The sequence below is a fragment of the Drosophila ananassae genome, chromosome 2R, assembly GCF_017639315.1.
Source record: "Drosophila ananassae strain 14024-0371.13 chromosome 2R, ASM1763931v2, whole genome shotgun sequence".
NCBI lineage: Eukaryota > Metazoa > Arthropoda > Insecta > Diptera > Drosophilidae > Drosophila > Drosophila ananassae.
Window position 1 is genome coordinate 7,479,477 of NC_057928.1, and position 18,039 is coordinate 7,497,515.

At 45.2% G+C, this 18,039-nt stretch overlaps 1 protein-coding gene across 2 annotated transcripts in view; it reads left to right on the forward strand.

Moving 5' to 3' along the window:
- The first annotated feature begins 7,997 nt into the window (after positions 1-7,997).
- Positions 7,998-18,039, forward strand: part of LOC6506224 (gamma-aminobutyric acid receptor subunit beta) — a 33,482-nt gene continuing 23,440 nt past the window's right edge. The window contains exons 1-2 of one of the 2 annotated variants that reach the window (XM_032453595.2): positions 7,998-8,137; positions 11,544-13,350. In XM_032453595.2, the coding sequence (XP_032309486.2) occupies positions 13,208-13,350 (143 nt within the window). In that variant the 5' untranslated portion in view covers positions 7,998-8,137; positions 11,544-13,207. Of the gene's footprint in view, positions 8,138-11,017; positions 11,108-11,543; positions 13,351-18,039 lie in introns of those variants that run through there. The other variant, XM_044714857.1, reaches the window with a different exon arrangement.

The following is an 18,039-nucleotide window of genomic DNA, read 5'->3' on the forward strand; positions in this document are numbered from 1 at the left end:
TGTTAATAAGCTTAGAAAACAATTTACTTTTTCAATATCGAATTAAGTGCGACTTATCGATAAAAGCTTAAAGGCAATCGAGATCTGTCCACCACCATCAAGAGTGAGGGAGCTTATTTTAAAATATTATGGATGATCCCTGAACAAAAAGCAAATAAGCAAATAAGAAAATCTGTTAATAAGCCAACCTTAGCAAACAATTCGAGGCATTCCCTTTCAATTTCACTTTTTAATTTCGGAAAGCAATGATAAGCATTCCTCAAAGAGCATCGAACCAAAAGAGACCGCATTAGACTAATTGAACTGCGGTCGACTCAATCGCAAATCGGAGCTCAAACATTTTGATTTTAATAAATTAAAATGTTACCCGGCCCACGCCCCCCTCCCAACTTGGAGATGGGGCCGGAAAAAAGGAAAATAAAACCGTTTGCGGTGGAGCTTCCTGCTGGCGGCCCCAGCTCACCTGGCCAATTAATTAAGCCGAATGATTAGGCAAATGTGAATACATATCGTGATTAGGGACGCAAAACCGCAAATTACATGGGAGAGGAGCGGATGCCGAGCGGATGGTCGGTCTGTCGGTTGGGTGGGCCGGTGTGTTGATTTTACAAAAGCCAAGGCGACGACGACGGAGAAGACGACGCCACTTTGACAAAAAAAATCCATTATGCTAATTTGTATAAGATCTTTGCCACTGCTGCTGCTGCTGCTGCTGCTTCTTCAAAGACGCCAGATATACAAAAGCAGATTTTGTGGTTCGCCTGCAATGAGGCGCAAAAACACACACTCGCACAGGGAAACACAAGGAGCCAAAAAATATAAAAAAGTAAAAAAAAAAAATAAGAAATACGAAACAAGGGAGCAGCAGCAGAAACAACAACAACAACAATAACAATGCTGATGGCAAGTGAATGTAAAAATGAAAGAAAAGGTCACGCACTGAAAGCTAAGCAGCATATAAAATGAAAATGGCGCAGACACACACACTAACATACAGTCAGTGAGCCAGAGACACGCATACTCGTACAATAACAGTAAAAATAAAAATGGCAACCGCAACAACAACAGCCGAAACAAAAAGCCCCATCCCACCAACCAAGGTGGCTGCTTTCATCCAAACTAACACATGTATTTAACCTCATATTAAGCGCAAGGCATACGCAATATGGCGTATGGCGAGAGGTGGCGAGGGGTGGTTGCTACCAAAATATAATGTTGCAACAAAAATTAAGTTGAGTGCGTGGTGCGTGGGAAATTGTTTGGTCGTAAGGTGTAAGGAAAGTGCACACAGACAAACAAACAAACAGTCACACACACACACCAACACACATGGCCAGCAACAAGAACAACAACAAGATTGAAATCTACAAAGCAAACAAGGGGGGAGGTGGGGTGACGATTTTTTGGGGCAGACACAAAAGCGCCAAACGCACAACAAAGAGAGATGGGGAGCAAGAGAGAGAGAGAGAGCGTACCAGCGGAGAGAGACGAAGAAAAGTCTGCAGCATCCTGACAGCATCAGCACCGCGCTCACTCTTACTCTCACTCTCACTCTTACGCTCTCTCTGTTTCGCGGTGTCGCTTGGCTTTTCAGGAAATTCCCGGGCAAACGCTTGCGCTGTAAGCTCTCAATGTTTTTCTTGTTGCTTTTGGCTTTGCCTTTGCCTGCTCAAACATTAATAAGTGTTGCCATTTCTGTTTTACTTGGCTCTTGGATTTTTACTTTACTCTGCTTACTTTTTTCTCACTTTTCTTTATTTTTGGGTGCGCTACCTGCCCTTTTGGGCGCTTCGCAACTTGCTGGTTTAAAAATTCATGCAGCACTGGCGAAATTATGCATACGACCCCTTGCCCCGTCCGTCCAACGTCCAACGTCCGACCCCCCCGCCCGCCGGCCCGCCATTGCTGTTTCTGTTTCAGTTTCAGTTTTAGTTGTTGTACGGTTTGAAAGTTTGCCGCGGCAGGGCCAGAGGAGCCAATTTCCACGCTAATGGCTCGTCAGCTGCTGGCCAACAACAAAGTAAGCAACAGTCAGGACCAAGGACCGCGCCCATTACGCGATTTGAGGGGGGGAGGGGGTGCCGAGGACTCGCCAAAAACCCAGAACTGACACTTGGGATATGAAAAAAATTTGTTTTTTTTTTTTGGGGTTCGGGGCTCACAGCTCTGGGAATCCTGGCTCTTTGTCGCCGCCACTTTAAAAATGCAAAATGGCAGAAAGCGAAACTAGCGAAAAGTTCTGGCGCCATTTGGTTTGTGTGTCTGTGTCTGTGTGCTTGGGTCACACTAATAATTCAGTAACAGGCCAAAGGACGAAACATGCGAAAAGCGAAAGAAACATTTGCACTTCCTGCTCTTTTGAACAGGACTTTTTTTTGCTCCCCATAGCATAGCATACTTATGGGCGGGTCGGTCAGTAGCAGTAACAGCAGGAACAACAGAAAAAAACGTCGAAAAATGTGCCAACTAAAATGATATTTTTTCCCTGTTTTGTTTTGCTCTTTTCGCTTGTGTTTCTGTTTTTAGCCAGTTTTTTTTTTTTGTTGGCCATCTTTAGCTTCATTGACAGGACTAACAAAAAAAAATGTTGTTGTCGCCTACATTTCGTGTGCTATTCTCCATTTTTTGTCATGGCTGTGTGTGTTTTTGTGCTGTGCACATGCATTTTTCACCATGTCCAGCTGCTAAGTGCGCGCCAAGGCGTTCATGTCCTTGCCACGCCCACCCATCAAGAGCCGGCAGCTGGCACTGGCAATCCCGTGCTGCTGCCAGTGCTATGATCATCATGAAATTGGTATATGAAACGGGCCATGTCGGAGTTAGGTGTATGGCACATTAAAAGATGGCCCAGAACCGGCAGCCAACACATGCTGGGTATCTCTCTCTAGGTGGGTCGTGGGAATAGGCAAAAGGCAATGGAAACGGCAAAAGGAAAATGGGAAAACATCCTCTCAACGCCTTCCTATCCCTTGCAGAGAGTTGGCACTCACATGGACATAGAGACACATTTATTGCTTATGCTGCACAGTGGATAGAAGAGAGTCCTTTTATATTTCAATTAATTTTTTCAAATAAAACAACTATTTGTCATGGTCTTTGAAGAGCCTATCCATTTTTTTTAATTCTCCAAAGATTTCTGTAGTTAAGTCTTGCAATTCATTGAAATGTAAATTAAATCCCCGCCGAAACACTTGCCAAATATTCTCCTAATCAACTCGCTTCATTTTGAGTTAAATAAATTATCTCCATTATGGTATAGTGGCGGGGAAATTTGTATTCCGATCAGAGGTCCACTGTCTTCGGGGCTAACTGTGTCCTGTCGCAGCTCTGCTCCGGCTCCTGCTCCTGCTCCTGCTCATGCTCCTGCTCCTGCTGTTTTACAAATGGAAATATGGCAGGGCACGCCCCTTGTGCCGCCTTCCCAACCATTACCAACACCAACACTGTTGCTGTTGCTGTTGCTGTTGCTATTGCTGGTACTGTTGGTGTTTTTGTTTCGCTTTTGTTTCGAACATTGTCGTTGTCGTTGTCGTCATTGCCCCTACTGGCCCAGTCCCAGAAAAAGGCATTGTTGCGGGGCTGGCCCCGATTGTCGTTCTGCGAACGCCCCGAGCATAGACAACTTTAATGAATTTCCAGCGCTTCTCATGTGGCCCCAGCCCCAGCCCTCCATACCAGCCCGCACCTCAGCCTTGGATGCTACCAGAGGCAGAGTAATCTGGCGCAGTGGCGGCAGGAGACGGGGCGACGGTCGACAAGGGAATAAACCGGGCCAAACAGAAGGGTTAAATAAGCGGTTAATTATGTGTTTAAAATTTCTGACATGACGCAGTGCAAATTATTTACTCGCATTTTATTTTTAGCGCACTCTACTCTACTGTGCTGTAACTGCTTTTTCCTGGCCCGCCCTGCGATTTATGGCCATGCAAAATGGTCGGCTCCCGGCTCTGTTCCATAGTTCCATAGCAATTTAGATACATAAATTTAAAACAACACCAGGAGCGAAGTAACAAAAGAAACAACAACAACAGCAACAGCAAAGCGGATGAAAAACAAAAACTGAACTAGGTGGCGTATACGTAACGTGAACGCAGGCAATCGGCCATGACGTATACGCAACGTGTGCTCCACGACACGTAAAATGAACAGCGGCAAGTGGCAAGCGGCAGGCAGCAGGCGGCAGGCGGCTAGCGGCAAAGCCCTGGCCGAAACTTTTGCAAAAGTATTTATCTTTTTAGGTCAAATTTGTAGCTGGCATTACGTTTTATTTGTCGATGGCCAATGGCTACGGTCGCGGTCATTTTTCGGCCGTAGCCATTTTTTTTATTCAACGCTTTTCAACTTTCCACTGCCACTCTGCACTGGTGACCACTTAATTTGTCCTTGGGCCGCCGCAGTGGCTGTGGCAGTGGCAGAGGCAGAAGCAGAAGCTGTAGCAGCAGCCGCCCCAACTAGCGGCAAGTGTAATTAATAACTTTGTTTGCATAAGTGACCCGAAAAAAGAGCAGAACCGAAAAGAACAGAAACGAAATGAAACAAGACCAAAAAAGGAAACGAAATAAGAGAATCCGCACTGCCCTGAAAGAGAAGAAAGTCAAATAAAATATATATGTATACATATATATATATAAAAATAAAGGAAAATAAATAAATAAAATGAAAGTAGCTGGCGGAATGAATTTTCCTCTGGCCTCGCAAAAGTATTCCCAAAGATATACACAAGTATATGTAAAGTTACCCAATTAAGAGTGACATTTTCAGGCGGCTAAGGAAATATTTAATATTTGTTAGCGGCAATAGGTCTCCCCCTCCATCAGTCTATCTCCTTCAATGTGGCAGCCTCTGTTGCCCTCGTTGTCTGCTTTCAGACCAATTAGTATGCCATATGGGGGCTTCCGGCAGACCCTCTTGCATAAACAATATCTCGGAAGGCAGAAGGAAACAATTTCCCCATAATTTAGCTTCAAGTTGAAGATGCTACTGCTGCTGCTACTGCTGCTGCTGCCTTAGCAGTCGTCGATAATACAGATTATGGCAAAAATATGCAAAACAGCACCAAATATCGTTGCGAATGAAAACAAATGCCAAAACGAAATCGCACAGCAGCCAAAGGAGCCAAAGGACCAAAGAAAAAAAATGTAAAGAAAAGAAAGCAGAGCAACTAACGCGCAGTATTCAAGGCGCATTCAAATGAGATAAGGCAGCATTTTTTGGCAGCAGCCGCATGCATGAGTTCATGTGTGGGAGTGTGTGTTAGTCAGTGTGTGTGTGTGTGGGCTTTAGCTTTGGGGTGTGCGTGCCCCATTAGACGGCAGCCAGCAATTGTACGCAGTTACGTTTCTATTAAGCCAAGCAACATTCACATCCCGCCTTCAGCTTCCCACCATCCTGCCATACTGCCATCCTGCCGTCCTACCTCCTAACTCCTGCCTCTGAGCTCTCATTCTCGTCCTTGTCCAAAGCCAACATTTTTCGGGCGCATAAAAGCAAATGGAAACAAGCAACAATGCTCCAGAGCCAGAGCTGTTGAAATGCCAAACCAGCGGGATATCCAGTGACTCGGGATATGCCTTCCACAGCTGAGAAGTATGCTGCATTCTACACTTTATTATTCAAATATTTAAACTAAGTTTTGTATAAATTAAATATGTTACAACAGCTAACCCTAAGTTCATTTAAATAAAATATCTATTTAGGAACTACAGGGTATGGATAGTCTAGACAATTCGCACCAAACTGCGAATGAAAAAGCAGCGCTCGCAAGCCACACCGACTAAAGGCGGGCGTAAATGGAAATTGTGTGCTTTGGCTGGCATTTTTCGGTTGGCAATTTCATGCGGCGTCTTTAAAACGCCATATATTGCTGTCACAGTCACAGTATAGAATTCGCAGGCTACATCCTCATCCGCCACCCGCAATCCTCCACCCACCATGCGCCATCCGCATCCTCATCCGCATTCACATTCACATTTGAAATCACATTCACCGACGAAAAGAATCGCATAAATCGCGACGAACATTTTGTTTGGCTGCCTGACGTTAAGATTTCCGTTTAAATAATTCAAAAATTTGCCGAAATGACAAATTACGCGACTCTGCATGTGTTTCATTAATTTGACGCAGCCAGGCAGCCAGCTCTCAGGGAGTGAGGCTTCAGACAGAGCCTTAAAAAGAGCCAGGATTCCACACATACACACACGTGCCGAAAGCCGAAAGCTGAAAGCTGAAAGCGGAAAAGCGGAAGAGCGGAAAAGCGCTGCGTGGCATTTCATTTTCATAAATTTTGGGACCGCCACAGCGACAAATGACAACGGCAGACTCAATCAATTTGCGCCCTTCAAGGGACATGGGGCAAGTGGCAAGAGGCAAGTGGCTGGTGGCCATAACTGGGCGTGTGTGGGTGTTAGTCTGACTGTGTGTATGTGTGTGTCTGCGGCTTACCCATATTGCTTTACGTGCCAAAATTTATGCTTATTAAAAAAAATCAGCAGTGCGCATCGAAAAGTCAACTTGGTTGACATCGTCCTGGCAAAGGACTGGTCCTGGCCCTACGCTCGCAGTTCACTTCTCGCAGGACTCTGCCTTCCACATCATTGTCCTGTGGCCACAAAATGGCCGCCTGGATGTCCATTTGCCAACTGGTTTTGTGTGCTAACTCTCCGTGTATAGCGAGGACCAGCGAGGACATGTGTGTGTCTGAGGCCGGTCCCCGAACGGAAATGTATTTAATGGCTTGCGATATATATTTTAAAAGCCATTACTGCATATGACAGCAGGAGATACATTGGGATTGCCGAGATATCGCGTCATTTAAATCTTATTCGATTCATCGTTTTAAGCTGGCTTTAATCATTAATTGGCTTGCCTCGAAAATAATGCAATAAAATGGAATAAATGTCGATCGAACACCTGAGGTTCGAATAATAGAGGTCTTCGGGGATGAACCAGTTTAAGCTAAAGCTATGGGCTTCTAGCAGATACTTCTAACAGTTTATTTGATCCTATCCTTAGGATAGCCAATCCACAAAGTACTTAACTCTCCCATCTCCTCCTGATTACAGCCTTTCATTAATAATATTTATGCTGTCAGAATGATTCAAAAATATTATTCACTCGCAGTGCCATCAATTCCGACCACATGTACAGGTGTATTTATTATTAGTAATTATATGCTGATCCCAATTTAATTACAGCTGAGCGCACCGAGATTATGATGTAATATTTGTGATAGGGCCGCCATCTGGGTGTTGGGTGTGTGTGTGGATTACATATGCCAAACATCAAGTTCAATTTCAGTGATGAGGCAGCTGGATAAAATGAAGTTTGCCCAGTCAAAATTTGCTCAGTCATGGGTAAACAGATTTGACCATCAACTGCATTACGCATACGCCATGAGATCCAGTCAGTAGTCAGTAGTGCACTCTATGCACGCCAGCCCTGTGCTTGCAGCTCAGCCCTCGTGTGTTACTACTAATACAGTGCTTCGGTTTCACCGCCCCTCAACCGCCTATCCACCTACCCTATCCTCCTGGCCTGTCCTGTGTGTGTAAGTGTGTTGTATCCTGACGATTTAGCTGATTTATGTTGATTTGTGTGCGAGAAAGTTGGAGGAGCAGTGGGAGGCAAAACGATTCCCGGTTGTACACAAAAGCGCACACACGCACCAGCGTCCCAGCGAAACAGTTGCGTGTGCTTATAACCAAATCCATATATACACACATATACAGATAGTCCTTTTGCAGGACTTCTGGAGCAGGGCAACCAACTGAGACCTACAACAACTGTGCCAGCAGTGCGATACCGAAAAGCTCTCCGTCGCCTCTCGATGCCAAAATCCCGAAATTCCAAAAAACCGAACTCCCAGCCAGAGACCGAGAGAATGTCCTGTTCCTGTGTTTGAGTGGCAATGCTCGTCGTGTCCTGTCGGCAACGGTCGCACCCTGAATTTTCGCGGCTTCGTGATGTAAGTGCCACTGTGCCAGTCGGTCTCCGGTCTCGGTCTCCGCAAAAAAATCAAACACGCCCGAGCTGAGTCCGTGAGCGAGTTGAGTCGAGTCGAGTCGTTAACGCCGAGCGGATCGGAAAAATTTTTTGCCACAAGCCCAGGCATAGATACATTTTCCACCCAATCTTTTTGGTATGGCAAATGGCGATTAAAAAAAAATCAAAACAAAAATCTCCAAAAACCGATTAAAAGAATTTCAAACAAAAATTAAAAAAAAAAACCCGTGCAATCGACAGCTGACCCCAATAAATTAGCGAAGCCCGAACAAAAAAATACACAAAATCAAAGAGAATTTTTGGCAAACGCGTCTCGGGAAAAGGCGTAACATTTGTGGGTGTAGAGAACGCGAGTGTGTGAGTGACTACGAGTGCGATTGCGAGTGTGAGTGTGAGTGTGCGTGGTGGAAAGTCAAAGCCCGGAGAAGCGAGAGAAACGCTGGATATATGTTTAAATACCGATACTATGCGATTAGTGCAGGGATAAATTATGAAAATTATAATTAAGTAAAGTGATGCCAGAGAAACAGAAAGAATGAATCGAATAAGATCCAACACACACACACACACAAAGACACACACACATGTCCTGGCACACGCAAAGTCAAAGAAAAAAGCAGTAAATAAATACAAAAGGCAACGGCAAAAAGGAGTCTGTTCCTTCTGCTGCTGCTGCTGCTGCTGCAGTGTGCGGTATGTATGTGTGTGTGTGTGTGTGTATGGGTGTGAGCATGTGTGGGTGAGCGAATTCGCAGACGTCTGCGTGTGTATTCGTTTGTTTGCTTGTGGTAGGCAGCGTCGCTACGTCTTCGTGAGTTTCATCGTCTTGGCAGCTGCTCCTGCCCCGCCCACCTCCTAGCCCGCCCTGGGCCACCCGTTTTTTGCACGCCCTTTGCTTTTGTTTAATTTTGAAGCAAATTGGTGGGGCGGCCTCGTTGATTAGCCCCGAGGAGAGCCGAGAGAAGTAGGGGAGTGGGTAGTGGGAAGTGAGGAGGCGGCCTAGCCCGCATATGCTTTTAATTGCCAAAAACGTGCCCAGCCACACATCAACAGGGCACTAGAGAGGGACCAGCACCAGAACCCGGACCAGGACCAGGACCAAGACCGAGCGAGATGACCATAGAGAAAGAGAGGGCGCGAGCGAGAGATCCTGAGGATGACAGCGGCCACGAGGTTAATGGCTTAAAGTCTTATCCGATTTCAGCCCTGCACATGAATATTTGAATGCCAGTTGACTATGAAATCTGGCCTTGTCTCTAGCCAGGCACAGAAACAAATTATGTTGTATTATTTTTTAATATTTATTAACTTTTATTTTAATTCCCATTTATTTTTAATATTTCTTTAAGATAAGCCATGATTTAAATAAAAGAATTTATACTCTCTTTCCTATTTGTTCCTATTATTATTCACATATTATTTAATTATTTCTTTCTGTGTAGTTTCCCCTCAATTGGCTTCCGTTTAATGAATAGCTGAGCACAGTTCTGGGCCCGGCACTCAAGGATCCATAATTTCCATTTGTGAGCAAAGCTAAAATTTTACATTTATTGAGCCGTTTGGGTTAACGAACTGAACTGAACGAACTCCTCTAGTTTTATTGGCGGATACTTAATCAGTTTTTGGCCAAAAGCACATACATATATATTACGAGTATTCGGGGCCTGGGAGCCTGAAACCCTGAAAAAGGGTTTGCCTGTAAAATCGTATTAAGTAATTAGAAAGTTGCCGGAGGCGCATTAAGTATGCAAGTTCAAGTTAAGGACTGCATATTTAAAGGCCTTGTTGTGGGCCATCAAATATGTAGAGGAGGTTGGGCGCCGGAGGAGATCGGAGGGCATGGCGAGGCCAAAACTCATTAATAACTGTCGTCGTTTCGCATACAATATGAAAGTATTTATGCAAGCCAAACAATGGCGGTTTATAAAAGCGGGTCGGTCCTCCGGTCTCCCGGTCCTCTGCTCCTCCGGTCTTCAGTCTCCAGGCTCTGGCATAAATTTCCCTCTGACTTTCGAGCTGCAAGTGAAATGTAAAATGTCGAATGTGAGCGTACACACGCAACTCTTGCCATTTTAATTAATGTCAAACTCTTATCATTGAATATAAAATATGCACATATCCCCCACGAGGGGAGCGAGAGAGGAGAGAGAGTGAAAGGACTAAAGGACAATACTGGGGGGAAAGCGACTATATGCATATGGAATTTACATACCCAGGCCCGAGCCTTAGCTCGCTTTTCTTTGTCAAGTTGAACAGGCAGAAGGAAACAATGCTCATTCCCGCTCACCCGTTGCCTTGACAAATCCTTTCTGTTTTTCTTTTTTTTTTTGTCCTGTTTTTTTTCTTTTTTTTTTGTTGGATTTGCCGCAAAAAGCAATCAAAGCAAAGGCACAAGAAAACGCATGCTTACCAATTAACGAGATATGTGCGAATGTGCAGGAAAACGCGAGAAATTTAGCAAAAGGACAAAAACCCAGAAGACCGACAAAAAGTGGCATACAAATCAAATGTGCTGTGGGGGAAAAACACATGCGAAATATTTATAAAAACAGAAACCAATACAAAGGAACACTAACACTCACTCGCACACACACTTCTAGATGATACATATGGGCCAGGAGGGGCCCCGAAAAGAGGGGCGGGGGAGGGCAAGGAGGCACTGGCTAGAAAGGACTTTGGAGCCAAGTAGCAAACGTTTATGCTAAACAGAGTGTAACTGCCGGGGTTGCCTTGCCTGCCAGAGCTGAGAGTGCACGGTGACATTTCTGCAAAAAGCCAGAAAGGATAATAACACAAGGTGCCACAAAAGGTCCTGTGAGAGCACTCTCCCTCTCTCTCGCTCTCACTCTCTTTTTGGCTGGTTGCTTGCAGAAAATGTAGCACACTTTCTGGCTCTGGCTCTGGCTCGGTCGCGGTCTCGGGCTCGGGCTATTTTTGGCCGACTCTCTCTCTCTGTCTGCAAAGACGACTCTGCTCGGCTCGGCTCCTAGCTGGCCAACTGACTGCTAGCCCAGTGGATGTCCTGCCAAACGGTTTTCAAACGCTCAGCTGAGAAAATGTAACGGACGCAAGCGGCTGGCGAAAAACTCACTGGCATACAGAGACGGTACAAGAGAACCCAGAAAACCAGAAAAGGAGAAAACTTCACAAGAAACGGCAGCTCGACAAAATCTATACAAAAGTGTCCGTGTCTGTGTCCGTGTCCGCTTCTCTGCTTCTGTCTGTGTTTGTGTCTGTGTCTGTGTCCGTGTGTGTATGTGCGTGTATGTCGGTGTATGCGTGTGTATAAATTAGTTTGCGTGTACGTGTATGGGTGTGCGAGGATGTTCTTTAGAAGTAGCGTGAAATTTTCAAGCAAAACGCGACGCGCCCTGATTCGAGTTCTTTGTTCGTAACTACAAAAAAAAAATCATAAAAAGAAAAACTTGACAAAAAAGTGAATATAAAATTGGATAATAAATCACAAAGCAATTAAAACATCAAGAGAAACTAAAGTAAAATCTTCTAAAACTAATTTTATTATTTATTCCACAAATTTTTAGTGTTAATGACAAAGAACTAAGATAAGACTTAAGCTAGAAAGTATGCCCCATAGTTCCCCGGAAAGCGTAGAAGCCGCATTAACATTTTAGTCAAAAACAATGCCAAAAGTTAAGGCGAAACCAATAAAATGAGCCAAGTCGCCTGCAACATCACCAACTTCGGCAGAATCGGCAACAACAACAGCGACCAGGTTGCAGGCCCACGGGAAACAATAATAACAACAGAAACCGAAACAATAAACCAAACAACATCGAATGCTGGACGAAAATCAACAAAAATCGACACAGAATTATTGAACGAGCGATGAGATGGAGCGTCCGATTGGATGACGAACTCAGAAACCGACAGAACCCAACAAAAAAAAAAAAAAGAACAGAACCATACCAGGGGGGGTATCTGCAACAGAAACCGAAACTGTAACTGAAAACCACAGCGGAACTGGGAACTCGGAATAGGAAATCTGAATCTGAATCTGAATCTGAATCTGAAGAGGACCCCTGGACCCGCAAACCGAAAAGTAACAAGAGAAAAGCAGTAGAGGCAGCCATGAACAGTGCGGATATTTTGTAATTATTAATGAGTGAGCGGGGTGAAGAGCGTAGAAAGCGGTGAACAGAGCGATTCGTAGCGGGATATCACCATGTACACTCTGCTGGAGCTCGACTAGCACACACTGACTCAGAAGCCCACACAAGCCCGCACTCACCCCGAAACCAAGAACCAACAACAACAACACCAGGATTCCCCACAGGACATAAGTAGAAAGGAGAAGCAGAAGCAGCATCCCAGGCAGGAAGAACGAGGAAAGCAGCAAACGAAAGGCTCAATTTCAAGGAATTTGCAAAAGCGCTCACACTCCCATTTCCCAAACACCAACACCAACAAAAACACAAACACACACACACTAACTAAATAAAACACACACACAAGCACACTAACACTGACACACTAACACTGGCACACGAGCGGGCATCTCGTCAGGATAGAAGTAATTAAAAGTAAATAAAGGAGGCAAGGGAAGCGAAAGAAAAAAAAAAGGAAAGATTCGCTGGAAAGACAGGAAGTAACCTGATTACGAGAAAAGCAGAGTGAAGCAATTAATGCGGCAAGGAGCAGGAGCTAAAAAAGGATACAGAAGAGAAGAGAACGGGAGAGCACCAGGATCGACTGTCGGCGATCTGGAGATATTTGGAGACTGTCGAAGGAACCACTCACACTCACACACCACTCTGAGCACCACCACTCACACACACACATGCACTGAAGTACTGACTGAATGCCTCGCTGCCTAAAAAAAAAACAACCAACTAACTCACTGACTGAGAGACTTCAAAAAAGCGCCGGAGACGGAGACGGAAGGAAGGAAGGATAAGGAGCCTGTGCCCTGAGACAAGTAGCGGAGCAACAACTAAAGGAGTAACCTTGACTAATAACAAAAAACAACAACAACCAACAAACAAACAACTACAACTTTACTTTATACGCAACTAAAAGAAACAAAACCAAAAAAAAAAAACATCAATTTTTAATGCAAAACTACAAAGAGCCACGGCATCAATTTTAAATAAGAAAACTTTTGCACGCTCCCCAATAAAAAACAGAAGAAAAAAAAAACCAAAAAAAAAAAAGTCCCGAAATTTCAAACTTCCATCACAGCACCACCATGAGTGATTCAAGAACCGAGAAATTGGCCAGGATGGCTAACCTGCCCCGCACCCCGCTGCTGACCATCTGGCTGGCGATTAACATGGCCCTGATCGCCCAGGAAACGGGCCACAAAAACAGGATCCACACAGTACAAGCGGCGTAAGTATTCCAATTCTAATCCATACTCATAATTATTCAGAATCCTTATTCAGAACTGAGAGTGTGAGCACTCTGGGTGTTCGACGGCATTTACTCAATTAGTGACATTTAGAACTATCAATTAGGCTAATAACATCATAGAGGGGCGACCACGGCTCTAATTCGCATTAAATTATGGCCAAATAATGGTTAGCCATGGCTACTCACCCGCCCCAAAAAGTTACAGCCCCGAAAAACTTTTGCCGGACAAAGAAAAAGTATAGTTGGGCAGTTATAATAACAATAAATTTGTTTCGGGGCTGACACTTTGGTGCAGTGGGCCAGCCTGGTGTGGCAGGCAGACCCCCAAAGCGACAGGTGCGTGCCACATAGGTGTTTGTTTGGGGCCATAATTCATGGTAATTTATGATTATTCAAATCATTTTGCTGCAAAATGCGCTCAAAAGTTTGTCGGCCTCGCTAATTAGCCAGAATGACAGTCAGCCAGTTGGCCAGTTGGCCAGTTAGCCATTTTGGCGTGGCTGGCAGTGAATAAACGGAAAACTGCTCCACTCGACAGCTTGAATAAGTGCAGGCCATTTATTAGGCCACTAGCTGGAGTTTCTGGCCATATCTACATCGTCATTGTCACATTTGCATGTGGCAGTCATTAAAATGTGGCAGCAGCACTAACGCCAGCACCAGCGACTGAAAAATGACAACTGCCATTCGATGGTCTTGTAATTACTCACACAGTCACAGTAACACTGTTTTTGGAAAGCATGGCGTGGCATGGTGGCATGCGGCATGGTGCCATAGTTATGGTCCTCAACGATTGACAGTTGTCAGCTGTCAACGCGATAGCCACTGAACCAATACGCCCGCTGTTACCCTCTAGGGAGGTCCTTTTGCCATGGTGGCCCAAAGGACCTCCCACCACCGCCGCAATAACCGCAAAAGCGGACAACACATTCGGACAACGCAAAGAAATTGCCGCAATTGTGGCATTAGTTGTCAGCTACTGTGGCGTTCTGTCAACTTAATCACACAAATTATGCAGAGCCGTTGCTCTGGTTCTCCTATTTTTTCCGTTTTCTGTTCTTTTTTGGGTTAGCGCTCATTAGTAAATATTTAGGCACAAACATTTGCATAACATGGCAACCTGGCAAATTAGGCAAATCCAATGTAGGTGGAAGGACGTGGCAGGACCTCCTCTAGTTGGCTTCTAGACTCTGTATCCGAATCCGAATCTGATTCCGAGTACGAGTTCGGAGTACGAATTCGAATGCGGCAGCAGCAACGATTGGGGTACAAATGCACGTTTATAGGATTACAAGATCGCGTGCTGGGAACGCAGACGAGGACACGGAGATACACGCGACGTGGCATGATGTGGCTTATATGTGGCTCGGCTGGAGCACAGTTGTAGCGTAACAAGAAGTCCAAAATCGAAAATGTCGTGGCAAAAGTCAAGCGACTCTAAGGCCGTTTATTTGGGGCAAAGGCAAAGGCAAAGGCACTGCCACAGCCGCAGCCACTGGCAACGACAAAGTCAGAATCAGAATCAGAGGCAGGGACAGAGGCAGTGGCAGTGGCAAAAAAGCAAAGCCAGTGTAGAAGGCAAAGGCCTCCAAAGATGGAGCAAAAGTTTACGCTACTTTTTCATGCAACATTGCACAGGCGCCGCCACAAAGTATGCAACACAAAATGACAGCCTTGCCGAGTCAAAGTCCCCAGGACCCTCCAGCCCCAATCCCATTCTGCCAGCCAAGTCCTGCCACTGCCCCTGCCTCCCTCCCTTTCTGGCTCCCCTCAAGCACAAAAAGGTTAAAGGCCAGAGCGACACAGTTTGCTCACTTTACACGCTGCCACTTCCTGTGCGGCGGGCTGCTGGGCTTCCTCGCTGCCTAGCTGCCTGGCTGCCTGCTGCCTGGCTGCCCCGTTGCCTAGCCTGCCTGTTTCTGCTTTCTACCAGGCCAGGCCACGCCACGCCCTGCTGGGTGTCCCGTTGTGCTCCACTTGCCACACAAGTGCCCACTTCACTTGGAATTTATTGATAGCAGATAATGCCAAAGTGGCAGCGACAAAAGCAAAGACCGCCTGTCGTTCGGGCTCACTATTTGAGTTTGCCCCCATATACTTGTATATGTGTGTGTCCGTGTGTGTGTGTGTGTGTTTGTATTTTTGTGGGGCAGCTGCATCAACAGCTCGCCGTCGAGTGTCATTGAGCGTAAATTGTTGTTCCTTCACATTTTGAGTATGATTGAAAATATCTACAAACGGCAGCCTCCTCGGATGCTTGTGTTTTCCCAGCCGTTACCATTCTGCCTTCTACCTCTTTTCTTTTCACTTTTTTTTTTTTTGTTCTCTTGCCAATCGCCATTCCACATGCTTCCATCTGCTTTTCAAATATTTAATAAAGCCCCCGACAAGGCAGGTCTAATTTTTTTCACATTTGCCCCGCTAACACAATCCCGGCGAGGGGCCGAGGCACAACTATTTTTATTGGCCCGCCTGGAGGCGAGAGATATCCGCGCCTTAGCCCAACGCCATCGCCATCGCCATCGCCATCGCCATCGGCATCGCCTGATTCTGGTCCTTCTGCCAGCCAACAGTCCTGCTGTTCATTTTGCAAAATGTCAAGGACTTGCCAATGCAATTCAATTTTTTATGCATTTACCTCACCTCGAATACGAAATGGGAATGGGTATGGAATTGGGATTGGGATTGGGTTTTGGGTTTAATTTAATCAAAAGGCCAAACGATATTTCCGGCAAGGCAGCGTGCAAATTTCTAAAATAATTGATTGGAAACCAATGGGAAATGGCAAAAGGAAAACCAATTTCAGAGTCACCTTTGTGGTCAAAAAATCAGAATGGGAAACGACAAAATATTTACATATTTTCAAATCATATTGGAAGTTATAGTAAAGACTTTAAAATGATTATTAAAGGATTCTACAGGTATATCTGTTAGTATATTACTTGAGATGCCCATTCAACCCATTATTAAAAGTTTTATTTAAGCACAAACCCCAAAAATAACGGCCCAGTGTAGCCAACATGGCCGTAAACTGGGGCGTGGCTGAACTTGCCCAACTGGCTCGGATAGCTCATAATAGTTAATGTTTTCATGTCCAGGCGGCCATCCTGTGTATCCTGGGAGCTGTTGGCTGCTAGCTGCTGGCTTATTAAGCGGATATGTTTATTTTTAGCGACTGTCAGGCGGCTGTCAGGCATCATGTTATCACTTTATTAAAAATCGCTTACTCACACTCGCCCCGGGGCGGCTGTAGGGCCGGAATAGGGAATTGGGAGGCTGGACGCACCCACAGACACCCACCGACACTGCTTTACTGCGCAGCAGAAAGGCCTAAACCAACTTTTGCTTATCTCTGCGTTGGCGTTTGCTTCAGTTTCCTCCAGTTTCTCCAGTTTTCCTCAGTTTGCTTCAGTTTGGTTCAGTTTTTCCAGCTTCTCAGCTGCCAAGAAATGGGAAATGAGGGGAAACGGAGACAGCAGGCGGCTGCTGTGGCAGTGGCAGAAATGAAGACAAAGAAAACGCTAAAAGAAAGATAATATTTGCTAGTAGTTTTCGCATTTCCGCTTTGTTTTAACGTTTCACTTGAATTTATGCAATGGCGCGTGTCCAACGCAGCGTATACGTAATGGCTGGCACTCAAAGTGCCACTAAAAACGACAGCGACAGCGAGAACGACAACAAACAATAACGACAATATTTCTCACAGGACACAACACAACACATACATATACCCATACACTTACTGACCAGCCACACCCACCCACACACACACACACACAGTGACTTACTCATACAATGGCACACTACAAACGTGCAGCGCCTCAAGATAAGGCAACAAACTGTGGGCAGCGATAAGATGGCGTGGCACTTGAGGCGACACGTTTTGGGCTTGGCTGTCGTGCGCATGACTTTGCATTTTGGTTTTGTTACAGTTACGGTTCTGTTACCGTATATTTCTTACTTTTTTACTTACTTTTTTTGTTGCCATATATATTTTTTCTTTTTTTTTTTGCTCTGGTCCTAGCTTCCCTTCTGCTTCAGTTGTTGCTTCTTTTATGGCTGTTTTCCGTTTTGTTGTTGGCCCAAAGTGCTAGCTGGAAAAACAGAAATTGTTTCCCACTTACGTGCGCGCAGCTAATTGCATGCCAGATGCAGCACAAATGCACCTACACAACGACAAATATGTGGCAGTAATTTACTGGCCAATTGGGAGTTTTGGGCGAGTGAGGTGGGCCATTAATATTGCACCAATAAAGAAATTTAAAGTATAGTTTACTGCATGATAAGCTAATGCACTTCTTGGGGCATTAAGGACCTAAGATCCTGATGACTTTGATAAACGGATGGCAAAGGATTTTTCTTCCACTGCATAATCCTATAAGAGGCAACACTTCTGGCGATTGGCAACTAGAGCCCGGGCTCTTATCGTATTTTTGTGCTCTTTAGCTGCCTTCGATCAATAGGCAAATATTTGACGCCTCAAGTACGACCTATTGACATTTTCTAGTGCACTTAACGACAAGCATGCCCCAAACACACACTACTACTATACACGCATGTGAGTGTGTGAGTGTGGGGCTGCATAAATTATTTGACAATACGTTGGGCATAATATTAGTTTCACTTAGCCGTGGAAGGAACACATTTGCATATTACGTATACGCCACG